The 20,732-nt window shown below is 38.9% G+C and overlaps 2 protein-coding genes across 2 annotated transcripts in view; one reads left to right on the forward strand and one right to left on the reverse strand.

The window, feature by feature from the left end:
* Positions 1–1,071: 1,071 nt before the first annotated feature.
* LOC141438388 (voltage-dependent calcium channel subunit alpha-2/delta-4-like) lies at positions 1,072–18,455 on the reverse strand. Its single transcript, XM_074102249.1, is given in 17 exon segments — positions 1,072–3,806; positions 6,948–7,134; positions 7,463–7,763; positions 7,962–8,076; positions 8,299–8,550; positions 8,886–9,016; positions 9,019–9,152; positions 9,984–10,097; positions 11,925–11,957; positions 12,201–12,291; positions 13,022–13,194; positions 14,216–14,261; positions 16,373–16,586; positions 16,699–16,809; positions 16,915–16,929; positions 17,025–17,099; positions 18,072–18,455. Coding segments are annotated over 17 exon segments (2,178 nt in total). The 5' UTR covers positions 18,165–18,455; the 3' UTR covers positions 1,072–3,713.
* A 1,335-nt stretch (positions 18,456–19,790) lies between these two features.
* Positions 19,791–20,732, forward strand: part of LOC141437568 (exosome RNA helicase MTR4-like) — a 9,355-nt gene continuing 8,413 nt past the window's right edge. Inside the window, exon 1 of the mRNA XM_074101000.1 lies at positions 19,791–19,808. Coding sequence (XP_073957101.1) covers positions 19,791–19,808 — 18 coding nt within the window. The remainder of the gene's footprint in view (positions 19,809–20,732) is intronic.

The following is a 20,732-nucleotide window of genomic DNA, read 5'->3' on the forward strand; positions in this document are numbered from 1 at the left end:
AATCGGGCACTATAAGGAGCTCCTGGGGGCTATGACCTACAAATAAAGTAGACAAGTCAGTCTACATTTATTTAAGGGGCTGTTTCACCATTGATTAGCGTTAACCGACGGTTAAATGTGATGCCGTCTACGTCTATTCGAACAAAACAAAAAGCCAGTTAACGCTAATCAATGGATGGTGAAACAGCCCCTAAATGTAATTTATTAGTCAGTGCCTACTGACTATGACTACAGACCTGGGCGATTTTTTTGTTTTATACAGTTAATATTATTTAAAATTCTTGTTTTTATCGGTAAAAATAATTAGCGGCCGCATTTATAACGAGTTAAGAACCCCCTTTTTGACAAGCTTTTCTATAACTTGCCCTGTTTATTTATTTGTTTGTTTGGGTCAAATCTTGGAAGCAAAATTTGAACCAATTGCAGTGGTCCGTTAACTTGAAATTTGGCATACTTATGTAAATCTTGTGACAATACAATAATCTAGTATTGAAATCCTGGTAGACAGGTCAGGATCGTCTTCGCATTTGGTACGGTAATGTAGCTTGGATGACAATGCAAGTACAGTCAACAAAAAAGCTTGTATTAAAAATGTAATGTTTAACAAAAACTTATTTAACACGCTTATACTTGACTTGTAACTACATATTTGTATTTATGAATGTAAGGGAAGAATTCATTCTTCAACTTGTTTTTCACCCACTTCTTATTGTGTTGATACAAAACTTGGAAAATATGCGTAGTTCTGATGACAATACAATAATATGGCACCATTGAGCTGATCTGGTGATGGAGTTGTAAACTAGACACTGGAACTTTAAGACAGAACCACGTAACCTAATCGTGTTTGGGTATGTTAGAATGGTCTTAAGAGTGTATTTTGACGAAAGGTTCATTAGTCCAGTTAGTTGCCCATAGTGGCTAGTGGGAAAGAGAGGCCTGGGTATCTATTACATGAACCATCCCTTAAGAATTTCTTTGATATCAAGACGCGATCATTTCTGGGCAATTACTTTAGTACTGGAAAGACAGGAATTATAAGGATAGGTTCTGGTACAGTAAGAGGCGTGGTCACAATGTTTATAAGAGAATTTTATTGTTTTAATTACCGTATATCTATAGCATGAACTGGCAATCAACAAAAACAGTATTTTTAAACATCACACTAAAGAACTATGTTCACTGAGTGGCCGTGCCCAATAATATAATTTGTCTATAACCATTAACTAAGTATAAGAAAGAATATAAAAAAAACAGTGACATCAAAATTCGCTAGCCACATAGTTTTCAAATGGAGATAATTATACAAATTTCGATATTTAAACTACTATAAAAGCTTTAACAGGGAATTATCCATATAGATATAATGCGAGATTGTCAAAACATAGCTTCCCAGTTTCGAGAAAACTTACAACACCGATAAAGTGATATAGTGGCAAAGTTTTTGAAATCACTGCTTCCACTTGTAAAAATAACTTACACAAACTATCACAATGGAAACACAGTAAATCACTTACACTATAGTTTTATTTGGTGCCTGAATTGATATGTTTGAGAAATAAACGCGAAATAAATTACAATTCTGTCTAGCTATTTACGTTTTGCGTAACTAAACGAGGTATTCATTTTGTGTCTATCGTAGAACTAAACCCCGCCAAGTGCCAGTAAAAAAAAATCCCACACCGCGGCCCCCGGCGGGCCTCGGCTATGCTATGTATATACGCTATATTATTATCGTTTAATACTTAGACGTTATAGTAAACACTCGAGACGCGTTCGACTGCTATGGAAGACTCGACGCTTACTAGAAGCAGTTTCAATACATCACCAGTCGTTCGCCATTCGCCACTCACCAGTACAACAAACCGCTACTACGCCATTATATCGACTCCTTACTGTATTATTTATACAAAATGTACAATTTCTCAAAAGCGCCCTCCAACAATTGTCTTACTTTGATTATTGTAATGTTACGATATCGTGATATGACCGATCTAGTCGATGATATGTGCGCATTGATTACAGTCACCTCGCTCTACCGTACCTTACTCTATACCTAATGGCCACATCGCACACTGGTGTCGTTTAGCGTTGATTCGTATACTCTTATAACAGGAAAAAACAGTCGACGCATTCGCCAAACAAACCCCCGCATATAGAAGAGATTGCTGTAATCAACGACGTATAGACAAGCTACCGCTTACCATTGTCCTTTGTATTCACGTACATGTTTATCAGACGCATACTTAATATTTGTAATCGTAAATAAATGAAAGACTGTGGTTTGGCACTTCCTGTGTGACAACTATTTTATACATGTAGCGATATTTTTGTACTACTTCAAACTTTTGCAATAATACAAACGCGATTAATTAACGGACAATAGCAAGCTGGATACTCGTTTAATAGATATAATTATTTGATATGATAGGTATACAAAAAAATCTATTCAATAGGTAATTATATGAATCTGAACTTTACTCCTATTTTAGCTTCGCATTTATCTTAGGTACAAACAATTGTTATTATGAGCTTATTTTCATGAATACTGCCAAACGTTGAATTTACATATAAAAATAAAAGGTATAATAAATACAAAAATGTTATTTTCGCAAGTTAAGAATGAAGATGTTTATGAACAAAGTAATGGCCACAAAATGGAAGATGTGTCAAAACTTAAATTACGCGATAGTCGAAATGACGTAGTTTTCATTTATTTGATTATTGGAACGACTTAAACATTAGCAACACACGTTCTAAAATTGTAGTAGGCCATTTAAGTTATTAAAATATTTACAATAAATATATGGAACCGTTTAAAGTTTTCCGAATTACAGCATTATTCGAAGAATAGGCGAGAAAATCACTAACAACTAGACGAATGAAAGGTGGGCAGGGCAGAGCTCGCAGGGTCGAGGCGCAGCGGCCGCCGCGATCGGGTCGGACAGGTTGCTTGCCAGCCGCCCGGCCACGGTCCAAACCGGCTGGTACATGCTCTTACGAATAATGCAATGATTATAATTGGTCTCCTCGACATCGCGACTAACAGGTAACACACAGGCACACACAAATTCAGCAAAGAAAACGCCTACAAATAAAATATTTCTTATTTACATCAACCCTATGCAACTAGTCAATGAGTTTGCGATAAAGAATGACAGACATCGAGAAAATAATCGAGTTCGGATCAATCAACGTAGGTAAATTTTTCTAAAACAGTTTTAAACCATATTATTATTTTACATTAATTTATCTTTCAATATCTATTAACATTAGCTATAATTTATAAGATCTCCAAGTTTGTGATAATCTTCAATTTAAATTTAACAAGATATTCGTTACCTACCTATTTACTGCATGCAACCGCGTCAGTTACAATATGAAAAGTGTCAACTTAACCGAGAGGGAGAAATATTATTATTCAAATATCATCCTGTGTCAAAACAAGATCAAAAGTTCATTTGGTCGGACCAAAACTTCAGTCGGCAAAATTGATCAAAAGTGGTTCCTTCGCGTAACGTAACCTATGCGCGGGTACGTGCGGCGCCCGAAGCGCTTATTGTCAAGGCGGCACGCCCCGCGCCTGCGCACTGACTGGGACACTGAACGCCGACCTCGCTGCTGGGTACATACTAGACTTGCATTAAAGGGGCAGGTGTAGTACGATATGGGTGTTGATATGGTTGCGCTGGGCCGGGGCGTTAGCCGGGCAGTCACGTGGCGCCCGCCAGCACCACTAGCAGCGCCGGCAGCGCCCACAGAGGCCGCGTCCGCTCGCCGCGACCGCACGATAGAATCTCGATTTCCTGCAGGTCAAAATTGTTATTACGCTGGGTACCAGTGTTGTGCAATGTGCAATTCAGATGGATTTATTTATAGAAGAATTAATCAATACAGTGCGTGGCGTGGTGATATGAATTCTGTAATGTATTCGTGTTTTGTGGGAAATCTTAGTAATCTTTATTGAGGTGTTGTGTTAAGAACAACTATCCCGTGGGAATATTGGAATAAAAGTAGCCTATGTGTTATTTCACACATCCAGCTATTTACTTACATACCAAATTTTATGACTTAAGCCCAGCGGTTGTTATTTCCAGATTTTATCCCTATCCCGTGGGAATATCGGGATAAAAAGTACCTATGTGTTATTCCAGATGTCATTTGAATTCAATGGAATTAATCAATCTGGTAAACAAATGTGATGACTGACATAGACACTTGACTGACGACTGGCTGACTGACTGACTGACGTTGGCTATAGTGATGTGAAAGCTCTTTAAGATACGTCAATCAGCAGTAATTAATTATTTTGAATTTACTCATATTTCATTATTTAATGTTTTCCCTAAGTTAAATTAAAAAAAATAACGAATCACGTATTCTCTTAGTCCTGTTCAAGAGTCATTCACAATGTTTCCATGTCAATTTTAACTTAAAATGTTTAATAGCATTTTCACGAAGTTTTAGAATTATATCTTCAAATATATATACCTAATGTTTTTTCCATACAAACTTACATTCCCCTTTATACCCCTTTAAGGGTTGAATTTTTAAAATGGTGAAACATGTATCCACTTATATTTTTTGACGTATATTTTCCCCGAGGCACTTATGGAGTATTCTAGAATTGAAAGGGTCAGCTAAAATATGGATAAATTTAGATTTATTTGCAATAATAAAATATAAATCTACATAATCTGTACTATAATACTATTTTATCGTCCAACTAGTGTTTACCCGCGGCTTCGCACATGTAAATCATTAGGTCCAGCAGCTGAAGTACCGGGATTTAAAAAAAATCCCGTGGGAATTCCCGAAAATTAAATCGTTGTTTTCATTGACATTACATTAAAAACAATCATGGTCAAATTTCATGACTCTAAGCCCAGCGGTTATTAGTTCGAAATTTTATCCCTATCTCGTGGGAATATAGGAATAAAAAGTAGGCTATGTTTTATTTCAGATGTCAAACTATCTACATACCAAATTTCATGACTCTAAGCCCAGCGGTTATTATTTCAAGATTTTATCCCTATCTCGTGGGAATATCGGGATAAAAAGTATCCTATGTTTTAATCCAGGTTATATACTAACTTTTTGCTAAATTTCATCTAAATCCGTCCAGCCTTTTCAGCGTGAAGAAGTAACAAACATACTCACTCACTCACTCACAAACTTTCACATTTATAATATTAGTAGGATTAGTAGGAAGTAGGATAGTAGGATAGGATTAAAAACCTTTATAAACCTTAATTAATAGGTATGCTTATGAAAACGCTCTACGAGCTGAACCAATAAAATTCCCCAATTTGCAGAGCCAGTCATCAATTATCGGTAGGTAAGGTTGGTTCAGTCAAATAATTAATTTTGTAGGTACAGCACTAAATATCCAGAGACTAGACCGACTTTGGTGAGGAAAAAATTATCATGTCAATTTGACAAATATAACGGATTTTCGTCTTCCAATTCATTCTATAAAATAAACATATTTACACGATTATTTAATGATAAAATGATTGTTAAAAACAGTGGTGAGTTAATTGAGATGTGAATATGATCGGGATTGGCGTTCAAATGTAAGTAACTACGGAGTTATCGTGAAAAATTGCTTTGTTTACACGATTGATTTTTTCCATTGAATAGTACTTTACGTACCAAATTTCATCCAAGGTACTCGTGCAAGGTCCGCCCACTTATTTGCTACCACCATCTTGCTCGCTAATCCTGCCGCGAAGCAGCAGTGCTTGCACTGTTGTGTTTCGGCGTGGAGAGTAAGACAGCCGGTGAAATTACTGGCACTTGAGGTATCCCCCTGGTGTTGCAGTTGTTTATGGGCGGTGGTGATCTCTTACCACCAGGAGACCCACTTGCTCGTTTGCCATCCAGTCGAATAAAAAAAAACCGTCCAGCCATTGTAGCGTAAAGGAGTAACAAACACACACACACACGCACACACGCGCATTCGCACACACACACACGCGCACACGCACACACACACACAAACTTTCGCATTTATAATTAAATAAATAAATAAATAAATAAATATCACGGGACAATTCACACCAATTGACCTAGTCCCAAAGTAAGCTTAGCAAAGCTTGTGTTATGGGTACTAAGCAACGGATAAATGTACAAATGTACAAATGTAATAATTATAACATAATAAGTAGGATAAATAGGACAGTCAGTCACCTGCTTATAGATCTAGTGAATAATGTTTTTTCATCGTATCAAGATACCTAAGTACGAATTCTTCCGACAATAGTATTTTATGCAACTGTATCGTAATAGGGGTCCTTAAAACACTAGTGTGGGTTTATGAAACAAGGCCTAATTACGTAAAGTTGCATACAATATTTTATCTATATCCATATATTAAATCCTCTATCATGTGTTCAACAACCATTGAGAATGACCTGGATTAACGAGAACTAGGTAGGTATGTCTGCCCGACTCTGCCCCACGAGCTGCGCCCGCTGCGCGCGCGACGACGTGCTATCTCTATGCAAAATCACGTCGATCCGTCGCTCCGTTACCGCGTGAAAGACGGACAACCACACAAACATACAAACACACTTTCGCATTTATAATATAAGTATGGATGGCAATGCAATACAGAGGGTTTTACCACCGTTGTGCTCGCGCGACTACCCGACGAAACCAATACCCAAGCACAACTTACCCACGTTATCGTCGTAATTTTTGTTCTAACTGTGAAATGTAGAGTAGCACACAACACTAACAACACTCAGCTCAGTGAGACTCTTTCCAAGGGGTGAAGACACCCTTGGAAATTAATCCTGCGTGCACTATAGTAGTCCGCCGTTAAGAAATCAATCCTGATACGTGTCACTCCCATACTGTATACGTCAAAAAACAAAAAAAAAATGACGTATTTAGTACCAGGATGACAGGTGCCAGGATTAACTTCATAGCGGTGGGCGTACCTCGGGGTGGTAGGAGACGCAGTTTCTGGGGCGGCGGCGGTGCGCGTGCGCGGGGTGGCGGCGGCAGGCAGCGCGCGGGGGCGCTTCGCGCGCGCGCACGTCCAGCCGTTTGGCGCCGCACGGGCACAGCGTGTCCACCACTAGCAGGATCAGGTTGCTGTGCGGGATCTTCTGCACGCTGAACGGTCTGGGGACAAGGGACAGCTCAAGACTAACTCTGGGATACGACGAGATTTGAAATCGAAGTTCATATCGTACCGTCCCTCTCACTCTCGTATTAAATAATATTAGCGTCAGAGGGACGGCAAGATACAAATTCGAATTTTGCAGTTCGTAGTACTTGTAGGGCCTGTTAACCCCCCCATCACCCAACAATATAAAAATTAGCCTAGGTCACTTACATAACCTGGTCTGGTCCTAGGACGAGCTGCTGTAAACATCATATAAATATGATACGGTGGGTGTTTACAACTGAACCACGTAGCGAAGAACTACAGACATTACAGTTTACCCACCTCTCGCAGCCGGAGTTATGGCAATTGGTGAGTTTCCCCTTAAGTGGCTGCGCCGCGTTGAGCCTGGACGACTGAAGCGTGAAGAGTTCAGCGCTAGTGTCGCAGGGGCGAACGGCGGCGGAGCGCGCAGCCTCGCGCGGGGGCTCGCGGGGGGCGGACCCCCCTTGGCTCCCCGTGGGGGGCGCGCGGCCCTCCTCAGGGCCCTTTTCAGCCCCGAACCCATCGATGATGATTTCGTACTTCCCACGATCGCGGTCGTCTTCGTCTGCGTCTAGCTCTTCGTTTTCATAGTCTTCATAATCTGGAATAAATAGGTACATTTGATTTTATTTACCACCTCCTGTTACGTTGGCAGTTAATTGTTAAAATATAAATAAGGTATCTGTTGTTCTCAGTACCTGGAGTTTCATGCTTCAACCGACTAGTTATGACTACTCGTAGGTACTATTCTTGTTAAAAGTTAAAAAGGAAAAAAAATGGTTTTTAGTACTTAACTTACCTAGCTCGTCGTCCGCATAGGGATGAGAGTGCGCTTTAGCTGACTGCCAGAGCGGAAACCAGACAGCAAATAAACTGGTCAGATAGCTCCCCAACCATGAAAATGGCTTGAAAGGCTGTGAAAAAGCAAACAAAATAATTTGATTACATTTTTTTTATGAAGAAGTGCATTTTTTTTTCAACAGTCCTAGTCCTAAAGAGCGAGGAATCGCAGTTCTTTCATTTTGATTCGCTATAGTGTAAAGGATCAAGTGTGTCAAAATGTCCCAAGTTTACAATTCTTGCAATCGGCACTATAGTTAGCGGTTAAATATATATTAGCAACATCACTAACTTACCGCTAACTTGCACCCGTCGCCACTGAAGGGGTTCCTCGAGTCAGGGCACCGTCCCTGACGGTCGTGGACGGTAACCTTCTTGTATATCCGGTCCTGCACCAGCGAGTCCATGATAGTGCCGTCTACCTGGCCGAAGAACAGGCCTGTTTGTGACGCGTCTTCCGACAGAATGATAAAGCCATTGTCGTCCAAAATGTAGCAGTCCAGAGCGTCGCCTGCGCAAGTCTTCTTGCAGACAGTGCCAGCTGTGCACTGTAAATGGACACAATGTTTAACCACAGAAATCTCCTATAGCAAACATAAATTCTATGCGCGGATAACAATGAAAACGACACTGTGCTGGTGAATTTTCCTGACATTTTTATTCAAAAGGCTTTCAGGTAAAGCAGTCTGATATTGAAAAATGTGAAGAATTAAATTATTAGGTAATGTCTGATGAAAATCAAGATGAGTTTCGACTGCACCTGCAATCTTCGTAATCTGATATTTCATGTTTTCCTTGGACATGAAATATCAGATTACGGAGTTTTTAGGCGCTCCGATGTGATTCGCATCCTTCACAATTTCCCTTGACAAGATTTACGTACCGTGGACGTAACATTAAGGAAGTGTCTAGCAAGCGAGTCGAGCTGGAAGTGCAGCCCGACGACGGCGGCCGGTGCGCGGTGTCCGCGAGACTCCACGAACACCGCGTGGGTGGCGAGCACGAGCGGCGGCCGCCGCCCATGTCCTCGCCCTCTCCGTCGCGGAACGGCACCGAGAACACAAAGCTCTCGGGCTCTATGGCATGGTGTTCCACAGCTCGCCGGTACCATTCTGAGTCGTATGCACGTGAGTATTTTTCGCTGAAGTGCCTGTAGTGCAAAGAGCGTATTTAAAAAAATGCAGGAAAACAACAATCCTCGTCAGTATTTTAATGATTGTAAAAATTTAGAACGTTATGAGCTCCAACTAATTTGATTCCTCGCTGAGGCGGCAAACGTCAGCAGCAAACGTTGTTTTAGGTAACGGAATGTTCCACGCGGCAGTTGCAATCGCTGCCGGAATAGTAGGTATGCCTATAAATTCGCACTGCTAAGTAGCAGTAGGTCTACCGCTAGCTGCGAGCATCACTTTGCAGGGTATGCTATCTTAAGCTTGTAAGACGTATGCCAAATTTGAACCATCGGAATATGGAAATCAAAGTCAATAAAGAAAAGTTGAATTTTATACACTGTTATCACTTAAATGCACACTATGGGCCATCTTTCAGTGAAAAGCAACCTCCTTGTTTATTAGTTTATTTCTGCACCTACAAACCTCATCTTTTATCTCTACTTTAATATAACCCCGTGAGTTCTCGTATACTTTAAAGAAAAAATTAAACACTAAGAATAACGGCCGAATGTACTTATCAATAAAGCACAATTGATCATTGAATAAAGAATTTTAAGAATGTTAAAATAATATCCAAAATAACAAAGCTGATGGATGACCCACGTCTAGGGCCTTAAGTACTACATCTGTTACAAAAAGTTAGGAATCAGGAGGATAAAGAGTCAGTAACTACTTAAGACATCAAAAAAGTCTTGGGATACTCATTAATCCTAGAAAAAAAATGATGTTTTGACTCAGTAGCAATGCCTATACTGAAATGTACAATACTGCCTAAGTCACTTTTGATGAGTGTAGATAGGTGTACATACGGTTCAGAAGAGTCGCCAGTTCGTGAGCTATTGTTGTTTTCTGTCCACTTGAGCAGCCCGCTGCGGGTCGCGATGAAGGACAGCGTCACCACGAACTTGTGGAACCGGCCCTGCCTGCAAAGACGGACCACGTGAGATGCCTTACTAGTTTAGGTTGTCTTTGAGGTGGGACGAAACAAATAGACATTAGTTGTTTGGAGAACATTGCTTTGAGGTTGACACCCAAATACCCTCCAGTGGCCCAAATCAAATTTTTGTTTTATGAATATACAACTTTATGTCACTTATGAGAGTGTCCGATATCACATTATACAATAAGTCCTATTTATAGGACACTGGGCCGTAGGATGCTACTTAACGCTAGGACTGCGACTAGGCTCCTAGCCTACAGAACAAAACGTTCGTTTAAATTCTGTAATTAATAACGGAACAAATATGCTTTCAAATTATAAAATTTATATTAAGTAGGTGATTTTGTAGACCGGTAAGGTTTTGCTGTATATAAATGAACACTCAAAGATCTCTCGTCTCATAGCACGACTCCATTCCAGTATTTTTATTTACTTAGATGTGCTTGTCATTTCTTGTGAAGATCAGCAAAGTATTTAGTAAGAAACATTCTGTATAAGTTTTGACAACCATTACGTTGACATTACTTCTCAATCATAAGTTCATATACATAGCAACTATAAATAAATACTTAGCCAAATCCATGGGAAGCTATAAGGTTATTTATTAGTACACACACTTAATTCTATACCAGTTACCTTTAATCCTTGTTAGCTGATCTAAATTATTAGCCATTGAGAAACGTTGCCAATAGAGAATATTACTGCAATTTTATCCCGTCAGAGTGCAGCACTAGCACATACCAATATGTTTATGGTTTATGTTTTTTGAGTATCTTAAATGTCCGTAGGATGCCGTAATAGCATATTATTTCAATTATTTTTTTGGAAATACAGCTCTATCGCTACTATCAATGTAAATATCATTTATTTTGTTACTCGTAAATATGTCATGATGTCATTTTTAAACCTTAGGCTGCTATTTACTCTTAAACTACTAATAATTCTCAAGCAAACTTAGCCGTTATAGTTTTCCTTGAAAGTTTGATATACTAACTACCATCCTGATTTTTTTTTAAATTTTTCCACACCGGTTTAAATTTTAGAGGGGGAGGGGGGACGCTCGATTTAAAGATGAATATTTCGCAAACAAATCACTGAATCGAAAAATCGTTTTAGCAAACCCCTAATTGTTTTTGAATTTTTTATTGTACCATTTTGTCGCTCAGCAGTGGTGAATAGTGGTTCAGAAAAGGCTCGCATTCTCCATGGCTACATAAGTAATAAAACTTATACCTAGTACTATTACACCAAATAAATAATGTATATAGTATATTTAAAGAATTTAGACACATTTTGTGGAAACGAAGTTGCTCAGCGCCATTGAAGTTAGGTATATCTATACATACAGCGTCGGCCCCAAAATTTCAAGTAACTTTTTTATTTATTATCTTATTTATGAAAATACAATATATTTTTGTCATTTTTTGCAATATGATAAAAGATTACGCGTATATTTTAGAACTTAGCTGCTTCTAAAATCTCGTTTCGTCTGTAGTAAATTGATGTTCGTCCGAGGGAAACAGTCGGTAGGTACATACATGTACAGTTAAAACAAAGCCTAAGAATAAAACTACTTACGCTAATTTTGATAGCACCTTAGTAAATTAGACTAAACTAAGACGAATCTTCCCTTTCTTTTCGTTCACACATTAACATTAAGTATTAGCATTTATAAAGCAAAGGACATTACTATTCTTGCTACACTCGTGATTTCTTTAAGCACAACTCCGCCTTTTGTTGTGGTACCACATTAGCAGTATGTTACTCTAACATATCTACTTGAATCATTATGAATTCGTTGTTACTGTACCTTGTCAGCAGTGCCATTAAAGTTGCTATCGGGCTATTCGTGTGACAAACACATTCAGATATTAGTGATCAACATAAAAATTAACATAAAGTGCGGTAAGTATTTAAAATAATTTAGTGCTTTTTACATGCCAGTTATACTTAGGTATACTTGACATGCCAAGTGCTCAAAGATTTAGGCTTTTCGTTATTTAGTTTAAATTTCTTCTCGAACTTAAAGATTTTCATTTGTCTGTTAAGTGCCAATAAGCATGCTGTTTACGAAGGTATTACTTACTGGTTGTGGTGGCTTGCATGTCCAATGTGAGCGTCCAATTCTTTAATTACCATTGCGTCTCGCACTAATGATTGAACTAAATTTTTGTCGCCTGAAATTAGAAAAATTATGCGCATTAGAATAAATAAGTGAGGATTTATTTTTATTTTTGAATAATGATTTTTTCGTGATAGCTTCATAAAATGTGATTTAGGTGTTATTTAAAGTTGCGTTGTGATAGCGAAGGAGCAGGATAAAGTTGCGTTGTGATACCGGAGGAGTAAGGTAAAGTTGTGTTGTGATAGCGAAGGAGCAGGGTAAAGTTGCGTTATGATAGCGGAGGAGCAGAGTAAAGTTGCGTTGTCATAGCGGAGGAGCAGGGTAAAATTGTGTTGTGCTAATGGAGAAGCAGGGTACAGTTGCATTGTGATACCGGAGGAGCAAGGTAACGTTGCGTTGAGATAGCGAAGGGGCAAGGTAAAGTTGCGTTGTGATAGCGGAGGAGCAAGGTAAAGTTGCGTTGTGATAGGATAGCAGAAGGCCAAGGTAACGTTGCGCTGTGATAGCGGAGGGGCTAGGTAAAGTTGCGTTGTGACAGCAGAGGGCCAAGGTAAAGTTGCGTTGTGATAGCGGAGGAACAAAGTAAAGTTGCGTTGTGATGGAGGAGGAGCAAGATAAAGTTGCGTTGTGATCTTGTGATAGCAGAGGGTCAACGTAAAATTGCGTTGTGATAGCGGAGGGGCAAGGTTAAAGTTGCGTTGTGATAGTGGAGGAGCAGGGTAAAGTTTGTGATATCTAAGAAACAAAGTAAGATGATATAGTTTATTTTTTACGAAACTTACAAAAATAAGAATCTCTGTCTTGTTTCTTGTGCGCATTGTGAAGCGCAAGCGCGCGCGGTCGCACGCTCATCCACTTCCAGCCGGGCCTCCCCGAGCGCGTCAGGAAGTGCAGCAGCTGTTCTTCGGGAGAGTTGAATGTCTGCTCTGACGTCGACGCATATTCGCAGTACACCCTGAAGATAGAAATGATTCGGTTAAGCTGAGATAGCGGGGCTTGTTCTGTAAAGTTTCTTTGAAATTGGAACATATAAAACCAATCACGGATCTATCTATATGTATTTCTAGTTTTAACCGCGACTTCACTCCATAGGCGTATATAGACGAGGGCCGGGTGGGCCGTGCCCACCCCAGGATGTTGGGCTACCGATTCAAAATTCTATAATACTGATATCTTCACAAAAAATCCAGGCCAGGCCGCCCCTGGAAAATCACTAACTCACTAAAAATGGTTCACTCGCGTAAACCATTAGATCAGACAGTTGCATAGAAGTTCCGGGATTTTACTAAATGCCAATGAAAATTAATTGTGATCTTCATTTATATTGTATAACGAACACTTATGCAAAATGTCACTTTTCAACTTAGCGGTTAATATTTTGGTATTTTACATAAATATCGTCATCAAATCGTTTAATTTCATTTCGTGGGATTTTTTCTGTTAATCTGTACTTTTATTTTTTATGTGCAATAAAGAGATCTGTTATTTCAGACGTTCAACACACACAGCACCACAACAACAACAACACACAATAATAACACAAATTCAAACTTTCGCATTTATTTATAGTATAAGTGGGATTAGGTTAGTATGTGGTGAAATGTGTGAGCAAATGGCTGGCTGATTCAGTCAAACTCAAATTTACCAAAAAACTTAAGCCAGGCCTAAAGTGTTTATAATAACACGTAAGATAGGTTGACTGCTGTCATTCACTTGAAACAGTTCCGTAAATAAAACGTTAGGATAGTTTTTGTAAGATTCGCTGGTTATTAATGTCTGATAACAGAAGGACAAATAGAGCCGGAAGTAAGAGGATCTTCAGGGAGTTCTTTGTACCTACTGTACAATCAACAGCAAATGGCTAAGATCATAAGATCTGTTCTGTGCAATAACTAACCAAGCTTTATTTTTTAACGTAATGTAATTAATTCTACAAAATATAAATGATTAAGTTTTGGATAGTTTAGTATTCTTACCATTCTGGATGAATTTTCCAATTGTCCCCTTTAAAGTATTCTGAGACTGAAAAAGAAAAAGTTATTATTAACTCATAAAACAGTTGTATAGTTGACTTCTTAAATGTATTTAAAACTAGCTTTTACCCGCGGCTTCGCTCGCGTTAACCATTAACATTTCAAAGAAGCAAGCAATCAAGCAAGCAAGCCAGCAAGCATGCAAGTGAGCATGTAAGCAAGCATGCAAGCAAGCATGCAAGGAAGCATGTAATTATGCAAGGAATAGTGCAAGCAATCATGCATTCGAGCATGCAAGCAAACATGCATTCAAAGCTGCATTCTAGCATGCAAGCAAGCATGCAAGTGAGCATGTAAGGAAGCATGTAATTATGCAAGGAATAGTGCAAGCAAGCATGCATTCGAGCATGCAAGCAAGTATGCAAGTATGTAAGGAATAGTGCAAGCAAGCATGCATTCGAGCATGCAAGCAAACATACATTCAAGTATGCAAGCAAGCATGCAAGCAAGCGTGCAAGTAAACATGCAAGTCAGCATGCAAGCAAGCATGCAAGTGAGCATGTAAGGAAGCATGTAATTATGCAAGGAATAGTGCAAGCAATCATGAATTCGAGCATGCAAGCAAACATGCATTAAAGCATGCAGCAAGCATGCAAGCAAGCGTGCAAGTAAGCATGCAAGTCAGCATGCAAGCAAGCATGTAAGGAAGCATGTAATTATGCAAGGAATAGTGCAAGCAAGCATGAATTCGAGCATGCAAGCAAGCATGCATTCAAAGCTGCATTCAAGCATGCAAGCAAGCATGTAATTTTGCAAGAAATAGTGCTAGTAGTAAGCATGCATTCGAGCATGCAAGCAAACATGCATTCAATCATGCAAGCAAGCATGCAAGCAAGCAAGCATGCAAGCAAGCAAGCATGCAAGCAAGCATGCAGGCAAGCATGCATTCAAAGCTGCATTCAAGCATGCAAGTAAGCATGTAATTTTGCAAGAAATAGAGCTAGTAGTAAGCATGCATTCGAGCATGCAAGCAAGCATGCAAGCAAACATGCAAGCAAGCATGCAAGCAAGCATGCAAGCAAGCATGCAGGCAAGCATGCAATCAAGCATGCAAGCAAGCATGAAAGTGAGCATGTAAGTAAGCATGTAATTATGCAAGGAATGTTGCAAGCTCTGCTGCAAGCAAGCATGCATTCAAATCTGCATTCAAGCATGAAAGCAAGCAAGCATGCAAGCAAGCATGTAAGCAAGCATGCAAGCAAGCATGCAAGCAAGCATGCCAGCAAGCATGCCAGCAAGCATGCAAGCAAGCAAGCAACAAACATGCATGCAGGCATGCAAGCAGGCAAACAAATATGCAAGCAGGCATGCAAGCAGGCATGCAAGTGAGCATGCAAGTGAGCATGTAAGCAAGCATGTAATTATGCAAGGAATAGTGCAAGCAAGCATGCATTTGAGCATGCATTCAAGCATGCAAGCAAGCAGGAAATTTTGCAAGAAATAGTGCTAGTAGTAAGCATGCATTCAAGCATGCAAGCAAGCATGCATTAAATCATGCAAGCAAGCGTGGAAGCAATCGTGTAAGCAAGCATGTGATTATGCAAGAAATGGTGCAGCAAGCAAGCAAGCATGCTTTTTAACACATTATTAAGTCAGCTCAGTCAGCTCCGCGTTTAGAATACAAAAACAAACTTTTGGTCATCCCTTGGGAATGGCAATTTTTTTCGGGATAAAAAATATCCTATTATTTATTCTGGACCTCTAATATGACGTATGCAAAATTTCATAGGAATCGGTGCAGTAGTTACGGCGTGAAAGCGTAACAAACAAACAAACACAAACTCACTTTCCCCTTTATAATAGTAATAAAGGAAGGATTATGTAGATCTGATCTGCAAAAATACTAAGTATGCACTAATACTTATTATTATATTACTTATCATGGGCAAATTCGGAAAGCCTATGGCTTAGAAATATTCTTTATAGCTTCAGAAATAAAACAATAAAGCTGATTGTCTTATTGACTTGTGAGTGAATTTTCACTATCAGCCTATTTAGGCTTTGAAGTTTTAAGCGCTTCAAACATCATTAATCCTTTGGGTGGTAAACCAATTTCTTTGTTGACTATACTCACATAACATAAACTAATCAGCAGCTTACCATTAATAGGACTACGTTTAACCTCCTGCTCGGCTTGCAGTTCGTACATGCCGTAACCATCAGGCAGTACGATAGCCAGAGAGTAGGGGGTGCCTTCTACCGGGCTATAGAAATATCTCTGTCGCCTCGTAGCCACACGCCTCATGCTGCCATACTGGACTTTTACTCCAATCTCAGTTTCACCCTCGCGTTGTTCTATCATGTCATGCCGAAGCTAAAACCAATTAATTAAGTTGCTTTGATAAATATTGTGTTGTGGGACTTAAACTTGAGGTATGAAATTTTTCTTTCTTAACTTTATAAAGTAAACTGTAAATTATACTAACGTCAAGCAGCAAGGAAGTCAGGTTGATTCGTGAATTATCATCCGAATCCACAAGGAGTTCCACATCAGTCAGGTCCACACTAGAATATAGTGGTCGAAGGGTCTCCGTGTACTGGAAAAGTTATGAATGTTATATTTGTCAGTTTGATAAAATAACCAATATTGTGATAATTCAATGATTATCTACATTTCCTGGCAACCTTCTTACGATACTTACTTCCTCATTGGTATACTGTAACAAATGGAAAATGAGTCATTAGTTTCAGGTGTAATTTTTTTTATGATCAAAATAAAGGTTCTGTAACTAAAATTTATTATGAAACTCACCAGTGGCCTGAGATCCGGGTGATACAAAACATGCCCATTGTTATCCACCATAAATGAGTAACCATTTACTCCCAACTGTAAAAAAATGCAGAAAATGAGGCTAATTAGAATATTTTGACTTTCTTTATCATGCTTGGATCTTGATCATTTAGGAAGCTTTTTTTAGGATTCTGTAGTCCTACAAGGAACCCTTACAATTTTCATGTCCGTCTGCGGCTTAGCTTACAGACTGCTACGTGCTAGGTGCTAGAATGCTGAAATTTTGCATGACTAGGTATAATATGTTGTGTGTGCATGAGTTTTGAGATGAAATAAATATTTCATATTTTTTAATATTTAATTAATCTCTAATTTCTTATTTTTTATTAATGATAAGTAGACACTAACCAACAAGTACAACTAATTGCTACTTGAAATGACCATCTCCTTTTATAATACAAGCTCTTAGATGCTCTGGCCAAGCATTGATGCCGTGCCACTGACTGCTCTCCCCTCTCTCTAGAAATCATTCATGGTTTTGACTTTAACTACTTTCAATAGTTCTTGGTGTTGGTCATTGCTTTCTAGAAATCTAGTGATTTCCTCATTCTGAGTAAATGGTTCTGGAGCGCGCGGCAATTTATGACGATCACGCTCATCAGTCCAAGTCTTCGAGGCCCGTGACAGCGTATGACGTTTACGGTCAGCGCTCAATCGTGAGTCTTTCTCTGTTGAAGTCTCCGAGGCACGAGACAACTTATGGCGTTCACGGTCAGCGCTCAATCGTGAGTCTCTCTCTGTTGACGTCTCCGAGGCACGAGACAACTTATGGTGTTCACGGTCAGCAGCGGTCAATCGTAAGTCTTTCTCTGTTGACGTCTCCGTGGCACGAGACAACTTATGGTGTTCACGGTCAGAGTTTAATCGTGACTCCCTCTGTCTTAAAGTCTCCGAGGCGCGAGACAATCTAAGACGTTGACGTTGGGCCCTTAACCGAGACTCTCGTTGAGTGGAACTCTCTAAGGCGCGAGACAGTTTAATTCGCTCGCGAGTAGCGGCAAGTCGTACCTGTCTTTCTTCATGGTATTCTTGAGACCTATTCATCCTCTGTCTTTTTGCTTGTTTAGTAGAATGAGACAAATTTGATTTTTTCCGAGGCATTATTATCACTAAATCAGTAAAATCAGTGATTCCAATCACACACACATTTTGTATATTTTTTAATTGTCAATGTCAATTTAAATATCTGTCAACCAATGTCAATGAGGGTTTTCACAGAGGCGAAATATCACTAGATGGCGTTAGTATCGTGAGGTCCGTTTGACGTTTGCTTGCGATTGGCTCATTTAAAACTTTAGTTAAAACGTGAAATGGACCTCGCGATACTAAAATGGCTCGTTTTATGCTCTCGTTGTACAATGTACTATTTTTTTTATTTTGCAAATAGACATTCTATTCTATACCTATTCTACCTACTCCCCTACACGTAGTGGGAATGACTTTTTTCTCGTCTAAAACCCAAGCAGTATTTCACCTAAAGGTAAACCGTTGGCTTGAAAAATCTGAAAACTATCACGGTTAGTTAAGCTTTTTAATAGTCATTAGCTGTTGCCCGCGGCTTCGCCCCCGTTGTAATTTGTAATAAAATATACCTAAACTTTGAAGATTCCGTATAAAATACGAAATCACAATACACACAACTAAGTTTGTTACGTTACGTATATTGTGACGAAATCCTTTGAAAAATATCACTTTTTTTTTCAAAATGGCTACGGAACCCTATTTTGGGCGTGTCCGACACGCTCTTGCCCAGTTTTTATTATATAGATAGTCTAGTATGGAACCACGATGCGCGTGGCCCAACACGCAATTGACAGGTTTTTTTTTGGCGTCAGAGGCATCTAACTAATTTGGATTGCTAATTTTACAGGTACCTACCTTGTAAAGGCTGTAATAGTCTTTACCCAGTTATTAAATGAAAAACATTATATTTCAGAAGTATTATTATTATTATTCCCTCAATGGCCGACATAAAGCTTTTTGTGCATTATACTCGTATGACAATTCCGTACACATAACTAATATTATATGTGCAAAAATAACTTTGTCCGTCTGTCGCTTACACCTTCAAGCTTAAATTACTTAGCTGGACCGACTTAGATGAAATTGGGTACAAAGACCGCTTGAGACTCGGGAATAAGATATGTAGGGGATTTTTATCTCGAAGATCTCGAAGTATTTGGCTGTTCCCGCGGGATAGCGAAACCTTAAAACGGCTGCGTATTTATCGACGATTCTATAGTCAGCTGCGAAGTCCTCGCCAAAAAATCACATCAGAAATTAATTTCTGAGCGATATATTTCTGGTCTCTTTCGAGTTCTCGCATTTGCAGCTTAAGGCTAGCGCAGTAGGAAGCGCAATCGTCTTCTTCAGAATCGAAGAAGGAGCAGGAACTAGATGCAGCGACATCCGACCGTGTTCGAGAGGTCTTAGCTTCAAGCTTTCTTTTCTTTAGTCTGTATTTCATGACTGGATTCGGGGTGCTGTAGTCGTCTGGTATGTCAATCTGTAATAAATGGAACTACTGTAAGTATAAATATATTTTTTGAGTGAGGAGGATTTTTGGGTACTTGCATTAGTATGACGATTTTTGCCTTGTTACCCCAAATATAGTAGATTGTACAATAAGAGCATAAACGAGCCATTTTACCCGAGAAGTTCATATAGCCACCCGAGCCGGTACTTCGAGGGTGGACGGACAATTTTATTGGACACGTCGAAGGGAAAATGGGTTTTAATGCTCAAGTTTTACACTGCTTTTCTCTTTGATGGCGTGGAAATGAAATAGGTAACAACAGTGGAAACAATTGTTCACTTACTATGTATCTTTTATTGTTCATGCATTACGAGTACTACTTATATAATTTGAATTACTATACATATAATTATAAATTTTTAGTTTTATTGATTTACTTAATTGATTTTTAGTTTTATATAAATAAAAAAATATTGGTTTTTAATAAATATGTAGGTACAAACTTCTTTGTTTGTGGCTGATTTACATCTGATTGCCTTGGTCTTAGACGAAAGATTTTACTTTATGCACTAGCGCATAAAAGTCATTTCATTTTATGTCGCCTAGATCCGGCATAAATACGAACTTTACGAGCATGAGAAGTGAAATAGTACATTGTGTCTTAAGGGCGGTAAATAAGGAATTACGAACGAGAGTCTATTAGAAGCCCGAAGTCGAAGACTGAAGGCATTAATGAGTCGATGTTCGTAATCTAGTACCGCCCGTGCGACTTACAATGTTTTTCATCACATTTGCGAGTAAAATTGTATATTTGTAAAAGAAAAACTAATATTTTTCATTAATTGCCTATGCCGCTGATTGCGCTCTTGGCAGCGCCAGTCCCCCAATCCCCTCAATAACATTATTTTTATTGTTAGGTATAAGTAGGGTTTTAGTTTGTATATCGGTTTTTTAAACGTTTTATCATACATAAAAATACACATAAAAACAACAAAGTATAGAACAATAAATAACAAATACGTAACACAGACCAAGAAGTCACAAGAAAGTAACCAGTGACAGTTTACAGAAATCGACAAAAAACCATAGACGAAAATACTTAGTGCAAACCCCTTTTGAATAGCTGAACAGAATGACACGTAAAAAACACTAATGAAACGCATAAAAAACAAAATCATGACACAAAATCATCG

This window comes from Choristoneura fumiferana, chromosome 18 (genome assembly GCF_025370935.1).
Source record: "Choristoneura fumiferana chromosome 18, NRCan_CFum_1, whole genome shotgun sequence".
NCBI lineage: Eukaryota > Metazoa > Arthropoda > Insecta > Lepidoptera > Tortricidae > Choristoneura > Choristoneura fumiferana.